The sequence below is a fragment of the Bos mutus genome, chromosome 16 (assembly GCF_027580195.1).
Source record: "Bos mutus isolate GX-2022 chromosome 16, NWIPB_WYAK_1.1, whole genome shotgun sequence".
Lineage (NCBI taxonomy): Eukaryota > Metazoa > Chordata > Mammalia > Artiodactyla > Bovidae > Bos > Bos mutus.
This window is the reverse complement of record NC_091632.1, coordinates 24,068,540-24,091,412: the sequence shown is the minus strand read 5'-3', so window position 1 is coordinate 24,091,412 and position 22,873 is coordinate 24,068,540. Positions and strand designations below refer to the sequence as shown.

At 36.8% G+C, this 22,873-nt stretch overlaps 1 protein-coding gene across 1 annotated transcript in view; it reads left to right on the top strand.

Moving 5' to 3' along the window:
* Positions 1-22,112, top strand: part of XPR1 (xenotropic and polytropic retrovirus receptor 1) — a 203,046-nt gene extending 180,934 nt beyond the window's left edge. Inside the window, exons 12-15 of the mRNA XM_070384838.1 lie at positions 8,606-8,772; positions 12,094-12,233; positions 16,817-17,038; positions 19,973-22,112. Coding sequence (XP_070240939.1) covers positions 8,606-8,772; positions 12,094-12,233; positions 16,817-17,038; positions 19,973-20,033 — 590 coding nt within the window. The 3' untranslated portion in view covers positions 20,034-22,112. The remainder of the gene's footprint in view (positions 1-8,605; positions 8,773-12,093; positions 12,234-16,816; positions 17,039-19,972) is intronic.
* The last annotated feature ends 761 nt before the right edge of the window (positions 22,113-22,873 follow it).

The window sequence follows — 22,873 nt, the reverse complement described above, 5'->3', positions numbered from 1 at the left end:
TACTTCCTTATTAAAAAGGAAATGTCTCATTTAATATAACTAAAGCAAAGATGGAAATCATTAGGCATGCTGAAAGCAGCAACTTTTAAGTGTCAGTGCTAACACGTTGGTTTTAAAGAGATTATCTGGGTTCTCTAATAAAGCGTAAAAATGAAAAATGTCTGTAAGATGCTGGCTGCTGCTGCTGCTAAGTTGCTTCAGTCGTGTCCGACTCTGTGCGACCCCATAGACGGCAGCCCACCAGGCTCCGCCGTCCCTGGGATTCTCCAGGCAAGAACACTGGAATGGGTTGCCATTTCCTTCTCCAATGCATGAAAGTGAAAAGTGAAAGTGAAGTCTCTCAGTCGTGTCCGACTCTTAGCGACCCCATGGACTGCAGCCTTCCAAGCTCTTCTGTCCATGGGATTTGCCAGGCAAGAGTCCTGGAGTGGGGTGCCATTGCCTTCTCCAAAGATGCTGGAAATGATGTCATAAAATAGTATGTCTAAAAGACAAGATACAATAAAGGGTTTTATTTTTTATTTTTAGTTCTTAGGAAACTAAATCCTCATACAAGATGTACATCTGTTACTTGACTTTTTCATATTCAGCATATACAAATTTTTAGAGACACATTGTATGTGTAGGCTGCCAGGAACCATTTGCCTTCCCCAAATATTTGTTGGAATGTAAGGCATTGTGCAGAAAGTTTAAAAATGAGTAATTAAAACACAGTGCTTGCCCTCAATTCAACTTGGCAAATGTTGAGTTCCTGCTGTGTGAAGTGGAGTACATAGGCCCTGAAAAAATGCTGACATGAGATCTTTCCCTAAAAGACATTACAATTTAATGGAAAATACATATGCAATTCACTGCATTTTAAAGTTAAATTCTTTTAAAAATAGTAGATAGGGTATAGTCTTGTAGGAAAGAGAGAAAAACTACGTTTGCGTGTGTGCATGCTAAGTCACTTCAGTTGTGTCCAGCTGTTTGCGACCCTATGGACTCTAGCCTGCCAGGTTCCTCTGTCCATGGGATTCTCCAGGCAAGACTGGAGTGGGTTGCCAGGCCCTCCTCCAAGAGATCTTCCCGACCCAGGGATCAAACCGGTGTCTCCTGCGGCTCCTGAACTGCAGCCAGATTCTTCACCGCTGAGCCACTGGGAAAGCCCCCAAAATATGTTTATGTAGTAATAGAAGACAATGTAAGCACAAAGTATTTAGCTCATTCCTTTTCTCAAAACCTCCAACCCAGTCTTTCCGTTTACTTTCACAGACTACCTTTGTCTCCTGCTACCCTGAAAAAATTGAACCTATCAGGTCATTTTCCTTCAGCTGTCTTCTACCTATATACATAATTTTTTAATCAAAACCTATTCTCATCATATTTTTCCCAGACTGGGGAACAAGGTTTCCCACCTTAGTGCTCTGACCTTATTTCCTCATATCTCTTTCAGGATCTTGCTCCAGCACTCACCCGTTTTCTTTCCTAAGTCTTCAATCTTTTCATCATCATTGGCTCTTTTCCTTCAACCTATATATATGCTCAACAGTCTCTCACCCTAAAAAGACTTTCCTTATCTCAGTAAGCCATCTGGTCTAGTCTGTTTCCTTTTCTCATTCCTACCTCTGAAAACAGTACTCTGCCTTTCCTTATTGTCTCTATTCTGATAGTCATAATGACTGTATATAATAACTTAAACATATTTATGAACCTTGAAATGTTTACAAATACAGAATTAAAATTTATTTTGAAAGAGCTAGGAGAAGGTCTGTAACATTTGAAAGAGCTCTCATCTCTTCAGATCTTTGGTATAAAGAAACACAGGGAGAATAAACTCAACCAAGTTTAGCCAAATGCAGTACAGATAGAAGACTTCTATTTCTGATTATGTCATTGCCCTTTTCACAGAAGAGGCTTGTATTATTTTGGTGCTTCCGAAATGGTTTCAATCACTGGCTACATGTATATGACTCCCCATTATGTATCTCAAGTTTGTTTATTTTTATTTCCAGTTGTTTTCTGGCCATCTTCCACCTTGATGTCTCATAGGTATCTCAACGTCAGTATTCCAAAGCTAACCATTTTTATTCCCTAAGGTTTCTTTAGCACCACACTCACCAGTGTTTTCTACCTCAGTTCTTGGCACTGTCCCACCCAGTCAGCCAGGTTAAAAACTAGGAGTCCTCCTTTGGGTCTTCCTTGTGGTCCAGTGGTTAAGACACTGCTCTTCCACTGCAGGGGCCACAGATTTGATCCCTGATTGGGGAACCAAGATCCCACATGCCTTGCAGCATGGGCAAAAAAAGAGGGAAAAAACAACAGCAGTAGCTAGGAGTCATCCTTGACTCTACCCTTCTCATCTTCACACTTCACCAAATTCTGACAATTTTAGTTCCTAAATATTTCTCAGTTTTTGCCTGACCTCTCTATACCTTCTGTTTGCTCTCAATTCTAGTCCTTATCTTTTCTCACTGAGCTACCACAAGAGCCTTTTCATTAATACACCACTTCCAGTCTTCACTCCTCATAGTCATCTCCTTTATAGTATCTAGCACTGCATTATTCACTAATGTAGCTACTAGCTACATGGAGCTACTGAACACTTGAGATGTGCCTAGTCAAAATTGGTATATGTTTTATATGTGAAATACAACCTGAATTTTGTAGACTTGGTATGGAAAAGAGTGTAAAAGGTCTCCCTAAGAATTGTATACATTATATTATTATGGGTCATACATTAAAATAACATTTTAGGTATATTAAATATATTATTAAAATTATTTTTACCTGTTTCTTTTTAGCTTTTAAAATATGGTTACTAGAAGATGTAATATTATGTATGTAACTCTTCCTCCAGCTTTTCATGTAGCTGGCTCCTTTTCACTACCCAGATATTCTTAGAGATCTTCTCTGCATTTACACTATCTATTTAAAGGAATTCCACCAAAATCACTCATGTCACCATGTTCTGTTCATGGCACTTTTCACTATCCGAAATCATCTTGTTTATTTGTGTATCTGATAATTGTCTACCCCAAGTAAGTAGTAAACTTCATTAGGGTAGGAAGTTTGTCCACTGGTGAATTAGATTCATAACTGTGTACATGGTATCTAGAATAATATCTCGCATTTAGTAAGTAGGTGTTCATTTGTTGGCTGAATGATCTCTACTCTTTGATATGGCTCTCTCTGCCTCACAAACCTGATTAACTCAAGACTTGACTTTCAAGACTCAACTCAAGTAGCACTTCCTCCAGGAAGCCTTTCCTGGCTTCTGAAAGTCTTAACCTGTTGATTCCCTCTCTGTACACAGTTCTGCAGATACACTTACACACTGTGCCTTTGTTCATTTTACATCCTCTTTCACACTTAACCCTTAATAATTCTTCAGTATACTTCTGTTCTCTAAAATATACCTGGTTACCCAATAGACAACAGATTTTTCTTTGCAGCTGATCTAACATATGTATATAAAACACAGCTTATAGTAGTAGACACTCAGTAAACATTTGTTGAATGAGTAGATGAATTCCTGTGTCCTTTATAAAAACAATATAACAACATTAAACACTTCTTTAAATCATTTATAAAATATCATCACCCTATTAGTAACTGTTTTCTTGTTGTTGTTGTTTTATTTTATATTTATTTTTTAACTTTATTGTATTGGTTTTGCCATATATCAACATGAATCTGCCACAGGTATACACTTTAGCCCACTTTCTTCCTTTTTCTTTTAGTTTAATTATACAAGTAAAACATGGATATGTATATATCACTGTAAAAAACAAAATTCAAATAATACATAAATAAAGTTAAAAATGAGTCCCCTTAATAATCTTACTTTCTTCATCAGGGATAGCTACCTCTGTCTTTTTCTATTAACATAATGTTATATACAGTATAAAATGGTAATATGTGTGTAGTTTTTAAATTCTGCTTTCCAGATACCTTGGAAATATTTTTAATATTTCTTAATAGTTTATGGAGCTATTTTTTTGAGTTGAGATGGTCTTAGAGAAATGGTGCTGTCTAGTAAAAAAAACTTCCTTTGATTAGGATTCCTATTACTAGCTTCCTTATTTATCCTTAGGCCTAGTGATTATCATTTTTGTCTGTCATTTTAAGATTATGAATTTTCTATAATCACAGAGTTGAAAAGAGGTAGAGTCTAGATTCAAACCCATTTCTTCTAACATCAAACCCACCTATCTTTCCACCTACTGACTGTCTCGCTGAACTTCAGCTTTCTTAACTTTAAAATGGGAATATAATGTCTCTCTTGCCTGTTCTAGGATAAATTAATAACCACCTAAGGAGGTATAACACATGTGACACAGATGTGTAATAACACAGATATTAACTGAAATGTATTTAAAGATCACAGAAGTTTTTGATCCATTAATTTTCAGAGAACCATGTTAGTCTCATAATTCAGTGCTTTGATGCTTTTAGGTTATAGGAATAGAACTAGGAATTTGCTAGATGCCAAACTCATTCATAACTCAGCTTACCTATATAGGCTTGGGCTTTGAAAACAGTGTCCCCAGTCTGTTTTGTTTCCTTGTTTAATTTCAGATTAAAAACTAGTAAGCTATTACCAGAGTAGAAAGGTTTTGGTTGAAAGAACACTGTTCACTTTACATACAGTGCCACTTTTTTCATATTTAACATGCTGCCTGACTCTTTAGACCTCATGGACTGTAGCCCGCCAGGCTCTCTGTCCACGGAATTCTCCAGGCAAGAATGCTGGAATGGGTATCCATTCCCTTCTCCAGGGGATGTTCCCAGCCAGGGATTGAACCCATGTCTTATTGCAGATCTTTACCGTCTGAGCCATGAGGGAAGCCTTATTTAATATATCCTTCATGAAATATTGCTCGGGATGATGTCCATATGTGATTTTTTCTGTTTTCTCTCTTAGCAGTTTTCCTAACATACTCTTTTGCTTAATTCTTCCTATGAAGCCTAATAGGTACAAAACTCTAAGAAGCTTATTCGTTTTAGATTCAGTGGATACCATTACCATCCATATGTCTGGTATTAATTATGCTTCTAATATGGCAGGTGTGTAATAGAAGCTTAGGGTAGAATACCAATGACTTGATTTTCTGTGATTCTGAACATTACTAAAGTGGGCTACCAGAGTTAGCCAACAGAGAATTAGATGTAATTGCTTGCCTAAAGTGATAATATCTTCCTGATACAATCCCTGAATACCAATGAAGGCAGATAATTTCAGGGAGACGCACTCCTCGTTTAGGAGATGGGAAAGATCAAGTAAGGGTGATAATTAAAAAGAGACCAAAAATATAGCATTTGTAGACCAGGTGCCTGTTAATCATTGTTTGAAGAAGTTCATAAGATACAAATTACTTATTCTAAAATACTGTATTAAAATATTTTTAAGTCAGTGAGTCCTTATGTATGTTTCATAGAAACTTCATAGAAATAATATGGGATTAAAGGAAGGCAATTCAGCCCATTGTCCCATTTTAAGAATTATATTCTAAAGATGGAAAAGTGAAAAATGAAAATGTTAGTCACTTAGTCGTGTCTGACTCTTTGCAAGCCCATGGACTGTAGCCTGCTAGGTTCCACTGTCCATTTAATTTTCCAGGCAGGAATTCTGGAGTGGGTAGCCATTTCCTTCTTCAGGGGTTCTTCCCGACCCAGGGATCAAACCCAGATCTCAAACCCAGGTCTCCCATGTTGCAGGAAGATTGTTTACTGTCTGAGCCACCAGTGAAGCCCATATTCTAAAGATAGAACTTGTATTTAAAAGCTAGAAGAAATAACAGAAAATTAGCACATTATTTTTAGTTTCATTATTAATTCATTTTTCTGTCTTTTTCTCTGTTGTTCTTATTTTGAATGTATGATGAATGAATTGTATTACATTGCTAAATTTGCTTTATTCTTTACAAACCTTAGTAGATGAGTTACAGATTTTTTTTTAATGCAACCATGATGCTAATTATTGAAAATATTACTCAGCTAGACTCTATGTCTGTATATAGAATGAAGTGAACAGGTATGTCAGAACATATCTGACTAAACCTATGTAGTAAGTAAATATTATGTTAAATCTTGTAAATTGATATTTTGTATAGCACCATGTTATAGTACAAATATTAACTCAGTTTGCTTTTGATGGAGGAAAGTTTTGTGGAAATAGTTTAAATCTTAAAATGTGTTTATATCCAAGCTTTACTGTTCATTAGAATCAGCTATGGGCCATTTTAAAAATTTGTATTTCTGTTCCCTACCACTGACTTTCCAGGAGAAGAATGTGGTGTCCTGGCATGTTTAAATAGTAGCTCTCATCCGGGAATGGGGATGGGGCACTGATTTGCAGTGTTTGCTGATTTCCATGGTGTAAATACAGACTGCCACCGTAGCCAATTTCAAGCTACTAAGATGATTCATGTGGAATGTTGGGAGATGATATATAGTATTTCCATTATATAGATACAATAAACATATATAACCTAAAAGAACAAATAATATCAAATTTTAGTAAAATAATTAGGAAGTGATGAATCTGAGTTTTCATTGCCTTTGTTTTTAATATAGCAGATTATAAAGTTTATGTAATTTAACTTAAAATGACTGTGTTTAACAACCAGTTTGCAAAGTTTTGAAAATTTATTAATCAGCTCATAAAGCTGGTACAAACTGTTGCTAACAACACACTGGAGCTCAGAGATATCTGTATCTTTTTTTAACCAACTAAATAGTTCTGACGAAAAAACAACCTGCCAATCAGGTATTTTTCTGAAATATGGATCTAATCCTAAGTCACAAGAAAGCATTCCACAGTCAGACCCAGAATGTCTTCTAGCCTCATTTCAAAGCATACCCACTCCCCCACATCTTCTGTTTCACCCACACTAGACTTAGATTACTTGAAGCTTCTCAAAACATGCCTTGCACATTCCCACCCTCATGCCTTTTCATTAGTTTCTTTTAGCCTTGAATAGCCTTGCCTCATCTGCCTGACTTTTGCAACACTATTTATTTATGCTTCTAGAAATAACTCAAATGCTGCTTCCTCTTATTTCATACTTTTGGAAACAGTCCCATTCTCCTTGATGTTCTCATAGTACTTTGCTTATTTTATTTTGAGCTCCAATTATCATCAATAACAAATGGCCGTTTCAACTAAATAGATTATAGATGTTTAAAAGGCACCTTTGAATAATACTGTACTTAACACCTTAATGTATAAAATGATTAATAAGAACTTTTTATTTGTTTGCTTGCTTGGCCGTACTGTGATCCTTGTGGGATCTTGGTTCCCTAACCAGAGACTGAACCCAGGCCCTGGCAATGAAAGCACCAAGTCCTAATCACTAGACCACCAGGGAATTTCCAGCACGTGTTTATTTTACTAGGAAGGATTATGGATAATGCATGATACAGCCTTTACTTTCTGATCCTTTGGGAAACTGATTGAAATCTAAACTTTTTTTGAATTAGATGACACCTTTTTTTTTTTTTTTTCCTGATGATTGAGGACCATTTAGTAGTAATTATATACCTATGCCTTATAGCCAGAAAACAGATATAACATCATGATAACTTTCAGACTTAACAAAGAAGAGTTTCATTGGAGAATATACAAAGCACTTAAGAGTGAAAAAGATAAAAGTTGTGTATTATTCTGATTTAGTGCACTTTATAATGTTGTCTGTCAGCTTAAAACCCTCATAGCTCAGTTGGTAAAGAATCTACCTGCAATGCAGGAGACACCGGTTCGAAGATCCCCTGGAGAAGGGATAGGCTACCCACTTTAGTATTCTTGGGCTTCCTTGGCTCAGCTGGTAAAGAATCTGCCTGCAATGCGGGAGATCTGGATTCAATCCCTGGTTTGGGAAGATCCTCTGGAGAAGGGAAAGGCTACCCACTCCAGTATTCTGGCCTGGAGAATTCCACGGAACTGTATAGTCCATGGAGTTGTGACGAATCAGACATGACTGACCGACTTTTACTTCATCATTAAATAAAGTCCAAAAGGAGCAAAAATATCATGCTTTGCTTTGTGGTTTGAGAGAAATTTGCTTTCATATATGTTCTTAAGGATACATTCCTTATCAGTTGTCGCTTTGTAGCATTTTATCTAGAATTAAAATTACCTGTTTTCACAATAAATATTGATAAGATCTAAGTATGGGAAGAAAATGTTGTTCTAAAGTAAAAACGATCCAAGAATTTCTCAAAGTGAATGCAGCACATCCCTTGTTAATGGTGTTTCATACATTTTTTCAAAATCTTTGACCCAAAGCTGCCACCTGATGGCAAAAATTAAAATGACAACTTTTGTAATATTCTAAACCTCCATCACAATTACTTGAAATATTATGTTTTCAGCATTGAGCCCCTAAATTCTAAATGCACTTTTGTATAAGTTTTGTATATTTGTTGAATGTTTGATAATTATTTTGAATTTCAGATAAATCAGATTTATTACTTAACTTTTTTTAGATGGGGATCCTACTAAGGAGATTTACTTAAAATCTATTTATGGAGCTGGAGGAAGAATCTGTTTTTTAATTAGTTTTACTTAATGAAGAATTTTACTCGAATGTAGTAATTTTCTCTTTCCCTTTTCTTTCTTCAGAACAACGTCACTCAGACACCATGGTGTTCTTTTATCTGTGGATCGTCTTTTGTATCATCAGTTCCTGTTATACCCTCATCTGGGATCTGAAGATGGACTGGGGTCTTTTTGATAAGAATGCAGGAGAAAACACCTTCCTCCGGGAAGAGATTGTATACCCCCAAAAAGTATGTACAAAGAGTGCTTGTATTTATTTTTAAAAAAGAAAAAACACAAAAACAGAACACTCAGGTATATTACAGTATATACCCAACACCAGCCCACTTAAAATAATTACCAAAAAATGCTAATCCATTCAGTCAGTAAAAATGTACCAGATGTTAACTATATTCTGGGTGCTGTAGGAAATAAAGTAAAATTCTGGTTCTCAAGGACGCTATAATCTATGTTCTAAACAGATAAGTAAACAGATTGCAATACAATGTAATAAAGACTAGAATAGAGGAATAAATAATTAAATATCTTTTATGATTTGTTTTTTAACATGCAGTTCCCTGTGTCTCATGAGACTTAGGGAGAAGTCGGGTGGGCTGCAGTCCATGGAGTTGGCTGCAGTGCATGGGGTTGTGAAAGAGTCAGGCACGACTCAGCGACTATGCCCTACCTTAGGTCTCACATGCCGTTTCCTCTTAGTTTACCTTGCAAATTCTTGTTCCTTCTTTTTATTTTTATTTTATTTTTTTAGCATTCTACATCAAGCTGCTTATTTATTTTTAAAATTTGTTTATTTATTTTTGGTCACACTACATAGCATGTGGGATCTTAGTTCTCCAGCCAGAGATCAAACCCATGTCCCCTGTAGTAGAAGCTCAAAGTCTTAATCATTGGACTGCCATGGAAATCCCTTGTTCCTTCTTTTTAAAAGTCAGTTTGTTCCTTTCTCTCCAAGCATAATTAGCCAATCGTCCTAGTCCCATTTTACACGATACAAACTTCCAATTATGGCAGTTATCACATTGCATTTTAATTACCTGTTTAGGTATCTGTATCCCTTACTATCCAGCATAGTCCCAGGCATACAGTAGACAATGTTTGTGGAATGAATGAATGAATAAATAAATAAATAAATAAATACTTGACTGAATGAGCAGTGCTGTGAAAGCACAAAGGAAAGAGGTGTGCCTGACTTTGCTGGGTACATCAAGAAGGCTTTTCCTGTCATTTGTTTCAATCAGTTTTCTTAAAGTTTCGATTTGATCCAAAAATACATGGATAATTACTTGAGAATCATTTGAGCACCTTATCTAAATTATGAATGAAAGGATGAGAAGGACTGAATTAAAAAGTCAATAGACCAAAAGTATCTTTACTCAGATATTGAAAGAAACTAAACAATGAATTGGGAATCCTTATAAGTGAATTCTAACCCCAGCTCTCTCACTAATGAGCTACATAACTTTAGACAACCAGACTGCAGTGTATTCTGTAAGGTAGGATGTTACACTAGATTATCTCTTGATCCTTTCCCAATCCTAAAATTCTGTATGCAGAGGAGAGTATAAATTGGGCCACTGATATTTTATACTATGTCAAAATGTCATCAGTACTTCAGAACTGAACTTCGAAAAGTGTGTGACTGTGTAATATGTAACTGGTGCTTAGGGAAGGCTGTTTTCAAGTGTGAGGATTGAAAATAAATGATAGACTGAATATGATGAATGATATGTTAGGGTAACTTCATATAAACAAATGAAGGCAGAAAAGGAGATATTCATTGACAGTGATTTTTAAGTCTCATTTGAAAAGAAAATTTAAAAAAGTAATATTAAGCACAAGTCAGATAGCAGACATGTGTTCAAGAAAAGATGGCCTTTTGTTCACCAAATGCATGTGGCTTTGCTCCTTGTACTGTTCTTGCCTTACTGAGAGATGTAATGCATTTCTATCTTATGATGATTGCTTTGATGAACTATTTATATCTTTACATAAATGTTAACGTGTTCATCCTTTAAGTACTTTTTTATTTCTATGTAATAAAATTAGTTAATAGAATCTTCCACTTGCTTTGTTATTACGTATTTTTATGACCCATTTTTAGGGTCATAGTATGCTTTTGTACATTAGGCTTTACAAATATATAAGAAAAATGTCCTAGAAGATCACCATACCCCTCTCAGCTTTAAAAGGGCAAATACTGGAGTTAAATTTGTTGTGCTAAAAAAGGGAAGAAGCTATATGTGCAGTTCAGTGGGTGTTCATTTAAAAATTAAGAACACAGCTATATGAACCTTAAACTAAGTTCCTTGGCATTAACAGTGCATACTGTTGAGCACCATACCCAGGTCCAGAAAGCATTTATGTTATCTCCATATTAAAACTTAACTTTTCTGTATCTCTTGACCTCAAGTTAAGTGTATTCCTCCCAAAAGACTTTTAATTTTTGGTAACATCAGCTCCCACATCAGTCAACTGTGGATCGGCTTGATTGGCTCTTAAAGACATACAAAATTGCAGCTTTTCATCAAAACACCTAATAATGATTTCACTGCATGTGGATTTATCCAAAAATTACATTATTGATGTATTGAATGGCTGGGGGAAGGGACAGAGAGATAGTTAATGTGTTTTTAAAAATCTTCATAAAATTAATCATAGTAAGCGATGAATAATGTCTAAAATTGATTAATCAAGATATAGCAATATACACACATTATTTAGAAATGTGGAAGATAATGCTCAAAATTTGAAGATGTTTGCCTCTAAAGAATAGGACAAGAAGAGGACTGCTGTTTCTTTTGTTTAGTAGCCTTCTAACATGACTGATGTTCCTTTGCTGACATTCTTTTAATAATATAAATGCTATGATTTAATACATAGCAGTTCTAGTTCCCATAAGATGTTGTAGCCTTTAAATACATATTTTAAAGAGCTGGATATCTTGAGATGAATAGAAAATCCGTGAATTATAGTTCCAGTCAGTTGGCAGTTTGTGTGCTTAAAACTATGTAGCTAAAACTGAAAGAATTAGTTGAGTGCTTGTCTTCCCCATGTGGAAATGGGACATCCCTTAAATTTAATTGTTAGTGAAATCCAAGCTTCGTGTTATTTTCTGACATCAAAAAAGAAGGAAAAACTTTTTTCAAATGTAGGGTAAGGCAATTGGAGAATAAAAGTGCAAATAACAGAGTTAGTAAATCTCATATTTTCTAATTTGAACTATTGAGCCATTGGTATATCACATACATTTTAGAATGTCATCTCAGTCAGCTCGAGAATCTCATCTGGTTTGTATTTCTGGGGTCTAGAAGAGAGCCTAGTATACAGTATGGGAATGAAGTATTAATATGTTTGTTAAAGGATCACTGAAATTCAGTAAAACTTCATTTTGAATATTGTCCTATATATGAAAAAAAACTAAATTGGTGAAGTCTTTTAAAATATGGAACTCTTTATTTCTTTTACTCACGCCTGTCAGTATGATATGTGACTCTTGTTTACTGTGCTAGGTATGCTTATTTGTAAGAAACACATTGCTTATTATCCCTCAGGCCTACTATTACAGTGCCATCATAGAGGATGTGATCCTGCGCTTTGCTTGGACTATCCAGATCTCAATTACCTCCATGACTTCGTTGCCTCATTCTGGGGACATCATTGCTACTGTCTTTGCTCCCCTTGAGGTTTTCCGGTAAGCAGACTACTGTAAAGTTTATCAGATATTTTTTTTTTACCTAAAATGTTACTCAGTACTTATAAATTAGATTTTATTAAAAACTTATACCTGAAAAGCTTAAAATTTCCAACTTTTCTCAGACTTCTCATCTGCCTCAGTGTTGGAAAATTCTGACTGAAGGACTAAGAGATTAATTCTTACAAAGTTATGCTGATGATGACTTTTTTAGAAGCTTTTTTTAAGAATTGGACTCCATTTGAATATCCAAATGACTAATGAACATATGGAAATGTTCTTTACATGATTAGTCACCAGGGAAATGCAACTTAAACCTACTTTTGAGATACAGCTGCTCACCTGTAAATGCTAAAATGAAAACTACAGACACACCAAGTATTGATAAGGATATAGAACAATTGGAATTTACAAACACTGCAAGTAGGAGGAAACCAGTATAATAGCCACTCTGGAAAACTCTTTGTCATTATCTACCAAAGCTGTGCATGAACTCTTGGGTATATAGCAAACAGAAATACTGACTTAAGGCCACCAAGATCCACATACAAGAATGTTCACAATAATAGTATTTGCAGCAGACCAAAGTGGAGACTACACAAGGGCTTAGCAATACTAGAGCAGATAGATAAATTGTGATATTTACACACATGCAAATCTATTCAGTAATGAGCAAAAGACTAAATACAAAAACATGAATGAATCTCACAAGGCAAAGTATTGAGCAAAAGAAGTTAGCCACAAAAGAGTATGTCCCTGTATGAGTTCAAATTTATGAAGTTCAAAAGCAGGCTAAATTTATCTATGGTATTAGAAGTCAAAATAGTATTTGCCCTTGTGGGACAGTGAGTGGAAGTGGCACCAAGAGAACCTCCTTGAGTGGGGAGTGCTAAATCGCTTCAGTTGTGTCCGACTCTGTGTGACCCCATAGACGGCAGCCCACCAGGCTCCCCTGTCCCTGGGATTCTCCAGGCAAGAACACTGGAGTGGGTTGCCATTTCCTTCCCCAGTGCAGGAAAGTAAAAAGTGAAAGTGAAGTTGCTCAGTCGTGTCGGACTCTTCGAGACCCCGTGGACTGCAGCCTATCAGGCTCCTCCGTCCATGGGATTTTCCAGGCAAGAGTACTGGAGTGGGGTGCCATCGCCTTCTCCTGAGTGGGGAGTAAGGTGCAATAATGTTCTGTTTCTTGAAATGTGTGCTGATTACACAATGGGGGTTCAATTTGCTAAAATTCATTATGCTGTGTCCATCATACTTGTTCACTTCTCTGAGCGTGTGTTACACTTAATAAGTTTTTAAATTAAAAAAAATAATTGAGCTCCAATGGAAAGGTTGTGAGTAGAAACAGGGAGGTAAAAAGTCTTAGAACAGAGATTAGAATGAAAATCTTTTGAGAATCATATTTTGCAATTTAGCAACCTGGGTTATTTAGCCCACCTTCTCAGTGGAAACAATAAAAATGCCAGATAAAATGTTTTTTTAATCTTCCTAAAAGCATCAATGATCTGACATGATAGCCCAAACTCTTAAGTGAAGGTAGGTACCCCATGATAAGCAGAACACTAAAGCTGATTTTGCACTTAAGAAATTTGCCAAACCAAAAGACTTTGAGATTCATCTGTGATAGCCAATTCAAATTTGTATGCACCTAATACATAGCTTGAAAATAGTAAAATGAAAGTTGACATTGCTAGAAAGTAAAAGTAGATAAATTTATAATTTTAGAGGAAAATGTTAGCATACTTTTCTCAGTGTAAATAAGTAATCAAGTAACAACTTCCCTGGTGCCTCAGTTGGTATAGACTCCACCTGCCAATGCAGGGGAGAAGGCAATGGCACCCCACTCCAGTACTCTTGCCTGGAAAATCCCATGGACGGAGGAGCCTGATGGGCTGCAGTCCATGGGGTTGCTAAGAGTCAGACACGACTGAGCGTCTTCACTTTCACTTTTCACTTCGATGCTTTGGAGACGGAAATGGCAACCTACTCCAGTGTTCTTGCCTGGAGAATCCCAGGGACGGGGGAGCCTGCTGGGCTGCCGTCTATGAGGTCGCACAGAGTCGGACACGATTGAAGTGACCTAGCAGCAGCAGGAGACACGAGTTCGATCCCTGATCCAGGGAGATGCCATATGCCACGAAGCAATTAAACCTGTGCCCTACAACTATTGAGCCTGTGCTCTAGAGCCTGAAGACCACAACTACTGAGCCCACATGCCACAATTACTGAAGCCTCTGAACCTTAGAGCCCGTGCTCTGCAACAGGAAAAGCCACAGCAACAAGAAGTCTGCACGCCGCAACTAGAGAGTAGCCCCTGCTCACCACAACTAGAGAAAAGCCCACACAGACATGAAGACCCAGCACAGACAAAAATAAATAAAATTTTAAGAAAACAAGTGATCAATTAACCAACTTTACCTAAATGACATATGTAGAGCATTGCGTACAACCTAGCTACTAAATACAAATGCTTTTAAATACACATGTAACATTTACCAAAATTAACCATGTGTTGGGCTGTATAAAGGAAGTCTTAACAAGTGTTAGAATAAAATCACAAAAAGATACCTGAAAATTCACAAACATTTAGAAATTTAGCAGCATATATATAAATAATCCATGGGTTGAAGTTGAAATTGCAATGGAAATTTTAAAATAATTCTGAATAGAGATGTCATTGAAATTCTCCATCACCACCACCTCCCCCCATTCTCTTTTTTCTCTTTCATGTATGCTGCTTTAATTTTTTTTCTAGTAAAAAAAAAAAAAAAAGGTAGCTCAATTACTTTTTTATTCTTGATTTTTTCTTTTTAAAAAATTATTTGGTTAATAGAATCAGATGTTATATCACCCATTTAAAGCAGAAGCAAAAAATATCCTTTGAATCTTTTTTCTTCTGCAACTACTACCCATTTTTGTGCTCTCTTTTACAGCAAAACTCTTCAAGAGATAACTTTACTTGCTATCTCTGCTCTCTGACTCCTTCCCCATTCTCCCTTTAATTCATCTCGTCCTTTTCCCCAGTACTCAAACTAAATTGCTTTTGTTAAAAATTAATAACAGCAGCAAACACTAATGTGTTATCCTGTACATACCTGGCACTGTTCCAAGCACTTTACATGTACTAACTTAGTGAATCCTTACAACAATCTTGTCAGGTAAGTACTGTTACTATCTCATTTACTGATGAAGCATAAGTTAAGTAAATCATCCAAGGCTGTTACACTTAGTAAGTAGCAGATCCCTAATCTGAATCTAGACAGTCTCCCAGAATCTGTGCTCTTAGATCATATTGCCTCTTTATCCTCTATCTAAATCCAGTGGTTCTTTTATCTGACTTTACCTCTCAGCAAAGCTTTTCATTTGATTTCTCAGAAACTACTCTCTTCTGTCTCACGGTCTGTTGCATCTCGATTTGTTTACTGGTTCTTTTTCCTCTTCCCAAATTGTAAATGTTGGTATGCTCTAGGGTTTGATCCTCTTTACTCTTCTCCTCCACTTATTCCTAAGCCCATGACTTGAAATTCTGTTCTTATGCTGTCTATAGTCCTAGTCTCTCCCTTGAACTGCAAACTCATATCCATCTAGCTACTGAATTTTCCTCTTGGGTACCTAATGGCAATAGAAATAACTCAGATCTCTAGTAAATGGTCTCACCATTCACTGAAAACAAAAACCTGAGACCACCCACATCCCATGTCCAATAAGCCTCATCTTCATAAATAAATCCTATCAGTCTGCTTCTCATCACCTCTGTTATCCCCACCTGAATCTAAGTCTCTGTCATCTCTAATTGATCTCCCTTCAGCTGTCTTTGATCTCTTCACAGTGCAGCAGATTGATCTTAAATCACATTATTCTCCAGCTCAGAACTCCTTGTTTTCTGACACACTGTAAGTCTAAACTCTATACTGTAGATTTTAAGGCTGTGGATCAGGCCCTTTTCTACCTCTCCATTTTCATCTCCTGCCCTTTTTACCTTCCTGTTCCATTCCAGCCCCACTGACATTGCTGTTGTTTTAACACACCAAAGTCCTCTCCAGCGTGGGACCTTTTGTACTTGCTGTTTCCTCTGCCTTGGACCCTTTTCTTTAGAATTTTACCTGACTTGCTTCCTTACATCACTCAGATTGCTAGATATCATCTCCTCAAAGAAGCATGTTCTGTACCCTTGCCCTGCTTTATTTTCTTCAGAGCACATACTGTTAACTAATTGTTTATTTGCTTAATATCTGTCTCTGTTATTAGAAATTATACAGGCATAGGCTTTGTCTCTGTCATACTGTGGCTTTTCCTGTCATACTGTAGGTATTCAATAAATATTTGTTCAATAAAGTGAAAGAATGAGCACTCTGAACCTGTGTTCCATGAGTCCCTTTCCTTTGCCTATTCCATTTTTGTCCCCTTCCCCTCAACACACACACCACCTTTTTCTGTTTTAATATTCTAGTCCTTAATTCTTTTGTGTGTGTGTGTTTATTTCCATGAGTGGAAAGTTGATGTACTTGGAGGTCTACAGGTGATAGCAGCAGTATATTCGCCTTTTATAAGTAACTCACCTACTCCTACCCCGTTTTGCTAAGGCGATTTGTGTGGAACTTCTTCCGCCTGGAGAACGAACATCTGAATAACTGTGGTGAATTCCGTGCTGTGCGGGACATCTCTGTGGCCCCTCTGAATGCCGATGATCAGACGCTCCTAGAGCAGATGATGGACCAGGAAGATGGGGTACGGAACCGCCAGAAGAATCGGCCGTGGAAGTACAGCCAGAGCATATCCCTGCGCCGGCCTCGCCTCGCTTCTCAGTACGTATGGCTGCCACTTCTGTGAGATGAATTCCCTTCAGGTTTAAGTTTGGAGAAGAAAATAGTATTGTTGCCTTGAGAAATCCGATGGACAGAGGAGCCTGGCAAGCTACAGTCCATGGGGTCACAAAAGAGTCTGGACCTGATTTAGCGACTAAACAACAACATTTAAGTTAAGAAACAGTCATGTTGAACCTGATGAAATTGCTGGTGTTCAGCCATTTTTCACAACCTATGTATAGAATGTCTTAATGGACACATAGTGTAAAATATTATTAGTATGTTAATTAATGTATTAATTAATACCTACTGATTTGGCATTAAAAGTACACTGGGAAAAACTTATTGGAGAATATTTTATTTGACTCTTAAGTATATCTTGTATAAAAATCATTTTCAAGTTGTAAATTTTAAGAACCCTGGTTCTGCCACTTGACATCTGTGTCATCTTGGCCAAATCACTTAGTTTCTCTATATTATTGCTCATCTCGAAATTGGGATTAGTATGGTCCCTGCTCAGAGGGTGGCTAGGTAGTTTGTTTGTTATGACTTGGAATTTACACCAGTTTCCTCACAGAAAGAGCTCAATAAGTATAAACTATTATTATTTTTACTTTCTTAGTAAATACCTACAGCAATATTTTTATTGGTCATTGACTTTGTATATTCCTAAAAGTTGTTTGGAGGATAGCTGTACCCTCTAAGTGTAGGGTTTATGTGGCCACATTTGAAATTTAGAGACAGTAGATATCACAAAGGATTGGAATAAAAGAGGGGACAGGGCAGTTTTCTGAAGGATAAGGGAGTGTTTGGATAAGCTAGAGGCATAGTAAAGACATAAAGGTGGAAATGAGGAATGGAAAGAAAAGCCATGTGACTAGAGCTTGTAACAAATAGTAACAAAATTTAGCTGAATGAAGTATGATTGTAAAAGGCTGAAAGCTTTATCTTGTAGGCAGGAGGAAGTCACAGAATTTTTTCATAGAATGTTATGAAAGTAATACATTCATAACTTTCAGTGGCACTGTGCAACATATATTGGGAAAGGGAAAACTGAAGGCCGGATCAACTGAAAGACCATTGCAGTATTCTTAAGTATGGAACGTTAAAGACTTGGACTAGGGCGCTTACAGTAGGCCAAAAAAGAAAACAAGGAAACATTTTAAAGGAAGTTTAAAAAAAAAAATTAGAGATGGTAATAACCCACAGGGAGCAGAGGAGAAATTGCCCGAGCTTCAGATAGAATTTGTAAGTTCTCTGAAGAAGAGATTGTAGAGAAAAGCAGAGCAAGGAACTGTCTTGGAGAACAAGCACAAGCAAGAGAAAAAAAAAAAGAACAAACAAAAGGGGTAGGAAAGGAATGGTCAGGGAGGTCAGTAGGAAGAACGTTAAAACAAAGCAGGATGCTGTTACATAGAGCAGGAAGCAGAGTTTGAAGAAGCAAGAGGAGGGCATGTGGAGGCTGGTAGAGTTAGCAAGGTGAGATCCACAAAGGACTGGAAGACAGTGCAATGGATGGTCATCCCACTGAGCTCCTAAATTCGAAAGTCGAATCCTCGCCAGTCACCAGCAGAGGGCAATCCAGACATACACTCTTTCTGCTTCAAAAACAAGGAAGCAGTAGATCTTTATGTTCAGCTTCAGATGTTCAGTGGAAAAACACCAGTTTATTAGATTGCCTCCAGGGGAAGACATTTAGAACAATGGAGCAGCTTTTGTGCAAAGGAAGAGAGCAGCGAATCTAAAATAAGATCTGAGACTGAATGCTAACTTTGAGACTCTTGCAACCATTTAACACATCCTTAACATTTTTAATGTCTATTTCTACCTCTATCGAGTAATAATAATACCTACTTTACCTCATGGAGCTCATGAGTTGCAGAATATTTTGATGTTATCTAATACTCCATTTTTCATCCTGTGCAAGAATCTCTTTTATGGAATCCTGAATAGTTGATTATCTTATTTTGATTGACAGTCATCAGTGACAGTGAAGTTTATAACCATACAAGGCACCTGGTTTTATTGTTGGCTAGTTACTGTGGTAGATAGCTTTTGTTGAAATATGCTTCAGTATAACTTCAACCAGTTGATCCTGGTTGGGCTTTCTAACATGACTTAGTATTCTCTCTTATGTGTGCTGTGCATAGTCACTCAGTCATGTCCGACTCTTTGTGACCGCATAGACTGTAGCCCACCAGGCTCCTCTGTTCATGGGGATTCTCCAAGCAAGAATACTAGAGTGAGTTGCCATGCCCTCTTCCAGTGGATCTTCCCAACCCAGGGATTGAACCCAGGTCTCCCGTCATTGCAGGCAGATTCTTTACCGTCTGAGCCACCAGGGAATCCCCTCTTCTGTGTATACTTCATCAACTGTTTGAAGACAACTGTCATGTCTCTCCTTTAGTCGTAATCTGCTGGCCAACTCTCCTAGTTTTTCATGTGTTCCTCAAATGATTTTTCTGTCATCCTCATCTTAATTCTTCGTTTAACAGTAAAGCATTAACGTTTAATGCTTTACTGATGCTTTTTATATCTGTTCTCTCACTTGATATTCATACTGTCTCCATGAAGTGAAAGCAGTATTATGTAAAAAGGTATCATTATTCCTGCTTTACAGAGATGAAAATTGGTATCTTGGAGAGGTTAAAAAAGTACATCATAAAATCCAAACCCCTCCATTGCACATTACACATGACCTACCATTGTTGCTTCCTTCCTCTGGTTACAACCTAGTTTCTTAGTGTTTTTCCAGTAATATCTGAAATTGAATACAAAGCTCTAGGAGCAGTCTATCTGGTGTAGTACATAGTGTCCATGACTGGTTATTATGTATTTTTAACGGTAGTAAGATTGAAAATGTACCTAATACTTTGGATGTGTTTGTATTTTAGTAATGGACTAAGTATTTTTTTTTCCGTTCATTACCACTAGATCCAAGGCTCGTGACACTAAGGTATTGATAGAAGACACAGATGATGAAGCTAACACTTGAATCCTCTGAAGTCTAGATTAACATCCTTGGTTTTCCTACTCCACAATTCTTTCCTCGACCAACGCAACCTCTAGTACCTTTCCAGCCGAAAACAGGAGAAGACATATAACACGTTTTCCGAGCTCTTCCAGATCGGATCCTATGGACTCCAAACAAGCTCACTGTGTTTCTTTTCTTTTCTTCTCGTTTAATTTTCATTTTCTATTTTTAAAACAAATATTTACTTCATTTTGCCAATCAGAGGACATTTTAAGGAACAAAAACACAGTATCTTCTGGATTGTTTACAATCACAAGGACACAGATACCTACCAGGATGAAGAACAGGCATTGCAAGGACCTCTGATGGGACGGTACCGAGATACCTCGGCTTCCGCTTGGCCCGGTTTTGACTGGTTGAAACCGGACATTGATTTTTAAATTTTTTGTCAGTTTATGTGGAGAATTTTTTCCTTTCCTTCATACCCAGCGCAAAAGCACTGGCCGCACTTGCAGGGAAAGTGCAACTTAGAGCAGTACCTTCATTCACGAAGCTACTTTTTAATTTGATGTAACTTTTCTTATTTTGGGGAGGGTTGCTGGGTGGGTGGGAAATATGATGTATTTGTTACATATGGTTTTCTCATTATTTATGAAACTTAACCATAAAAGAATGATATAACTCCTGTACAATGAAGGTGGTAACAGTGAAGACAGGGGAAACTAATGTTGAACAGCATTTGAGGGTTTAGTCCACAATACCTCTTTCATGAGACGACTTGCACCTGTTTGACTTTTCCTTCCTTTCTTTTTAATTTTAAGCCAAAGTTTTATTACTGATGTTTTGAGTTGCTGCTGCTTCAGAATCCTGAGCGTGTCTCCTGGAACAAAGCCTTCACAACACGCCCACACAACCAGTTGAAATTTATTGAAGAGGCCTGATACATTTTTTTAAGGAACAGATGTGGAATACATTTGCCCATATTCCAGCCGTAACTGAAGTTACGCCTTATTAAGCTTCAACATGTAGGGTAATTGAAGTACAGCCTTTACCAACTTGGGATTAGAAGGCACAGCTATTTCATAGACTCTCTACACCCTCATTGGATAGTCTTTCTTCTGGGCCCACTTACTTTAGCCAGAAGTCGATCAAATTAAAAGTCTGTCTTGGGGAAACCATGCTTTTGAGAGCATAGAACAAGTTGCCCTTCCTCTCTCACTTGACAGTGATGAAACAGATTGGCAGCCATGTCTCCCAGCAGTTTTAAAGGATGAACATTAGATTTCATGCCCTCCTGTGACAGAAAAACTGCCAAAATCGGGGGGGCCTAAACTTGGTTATACACAAAAAGCGTATTTCTTAGAAATTTCAGACTATAATGGTCTGTACACAATGCTCATTTTCACTTTTGTCTAATTCCTTTCCTATTTCCCAAGTCATCAGATAAGCCCAAAAACCCTAAAGGATTTTTCTCCCTTGAATGTGATTGGCATTAAATTTAGCATTATCATTTACTTAGTAATAAAAGCATATGGTTACTGCCCCTTAGTATATCCTTTTGTTATTAGCTCTTATTCCATGCATCACAAGTCTTCACTCATCCCTGTCATAATTCCAGGAGATTAATTAAAATTCCTATTACTACCAAAATTCTACCAATTAACTAACATTTTCTTTTTAAAGGAGTTTTTTTCATCTTTATTCTGTCAAGCTTCCAAAATTTGGTCCCTTCCTGAATTGAGACTTTTTTCCCCTGAAAAATCACTAAGCTCTGTGGCCTTTACAGCTTTTTTTGTTTTGGCAAGCATATTCCTTGGCCCAAAACTGAAGAAAAGAAATTTAATTTTTTTTTGTTTGTTTAAATAAAATGGATAATTTCTAATAATCAGTGGTAACAATTTAGTGACCCTTAATAGATTAAAGGTTGCATTATTTATACTTGGGATTTTTTTTCTAACTACTCTGGTTTTGTACATTAAAACTATGGGGGAAATATCACTGGTCTGTCCAGAAGGAGCAGTCATTATTACTGAGTTATATAGAAAAGTCCAGTGGACCAGTCATTTCTTGTACAAATAAAACTGATGGTACTAATGTGTATCCAGAGCAATTTGACTTGTCAACTTCATTCTCTGTTAGTAAACCTATATAATGACACACTTAAAATCTTACAGTTGACTTCTGGTATTTTAATTCCCCAGTGTTTTTACTTTAGTGTATCCTATGACCAGTTTGGTCTTTTTTCAACTATTACGATTCTTGACCCTGATCAGTATTACTTTTTCGTAGATAATGCATTGTTCGAATATATTCTTTTTCTGCTGTTGGTCCTATCAGAATAGTTTGTTCAGGAATGGTAAGGCTTAGGTAACTTTCAGCTTACTTTGACAGATGCTTAAACATGTTTTTAAACACAACAGCTTTATGTTCCTCCTGAAGCTCTAAAGAGAAAAGAAGGCTTTTCCTCATCAAGAGGAAACAGTTTGGAAGACAGAATATATAATTTTTTCCTCCAGAAAAGGCAATGTGCATTTTTCTCACCTAACTTTTATATGCTCTAGTTGTGAATGCTGTGCCCTACCTAAAATTTTACTGGAGCGTCTTGTACACTGAAACTCTCAATAGAACTCCTAGGAAATGAACATCACAGAGTTATTTTAAAGGAGCAGCACTAACCAAAGGAAAAACGTCATCTGATTTTAGGTTTAGGAAGTCTAGTTTTATTTTAGAATCACTCAATTGATGGTATCAGTTAAAATACCCCCAAATGAAAGAAAAAAGTATTTTTTAAAAAGGATAAAATTTCTTTTTCATTTTGTGATAATATGGAAAGCATTGATGTGTGTAGAGAAAGTAAAAGA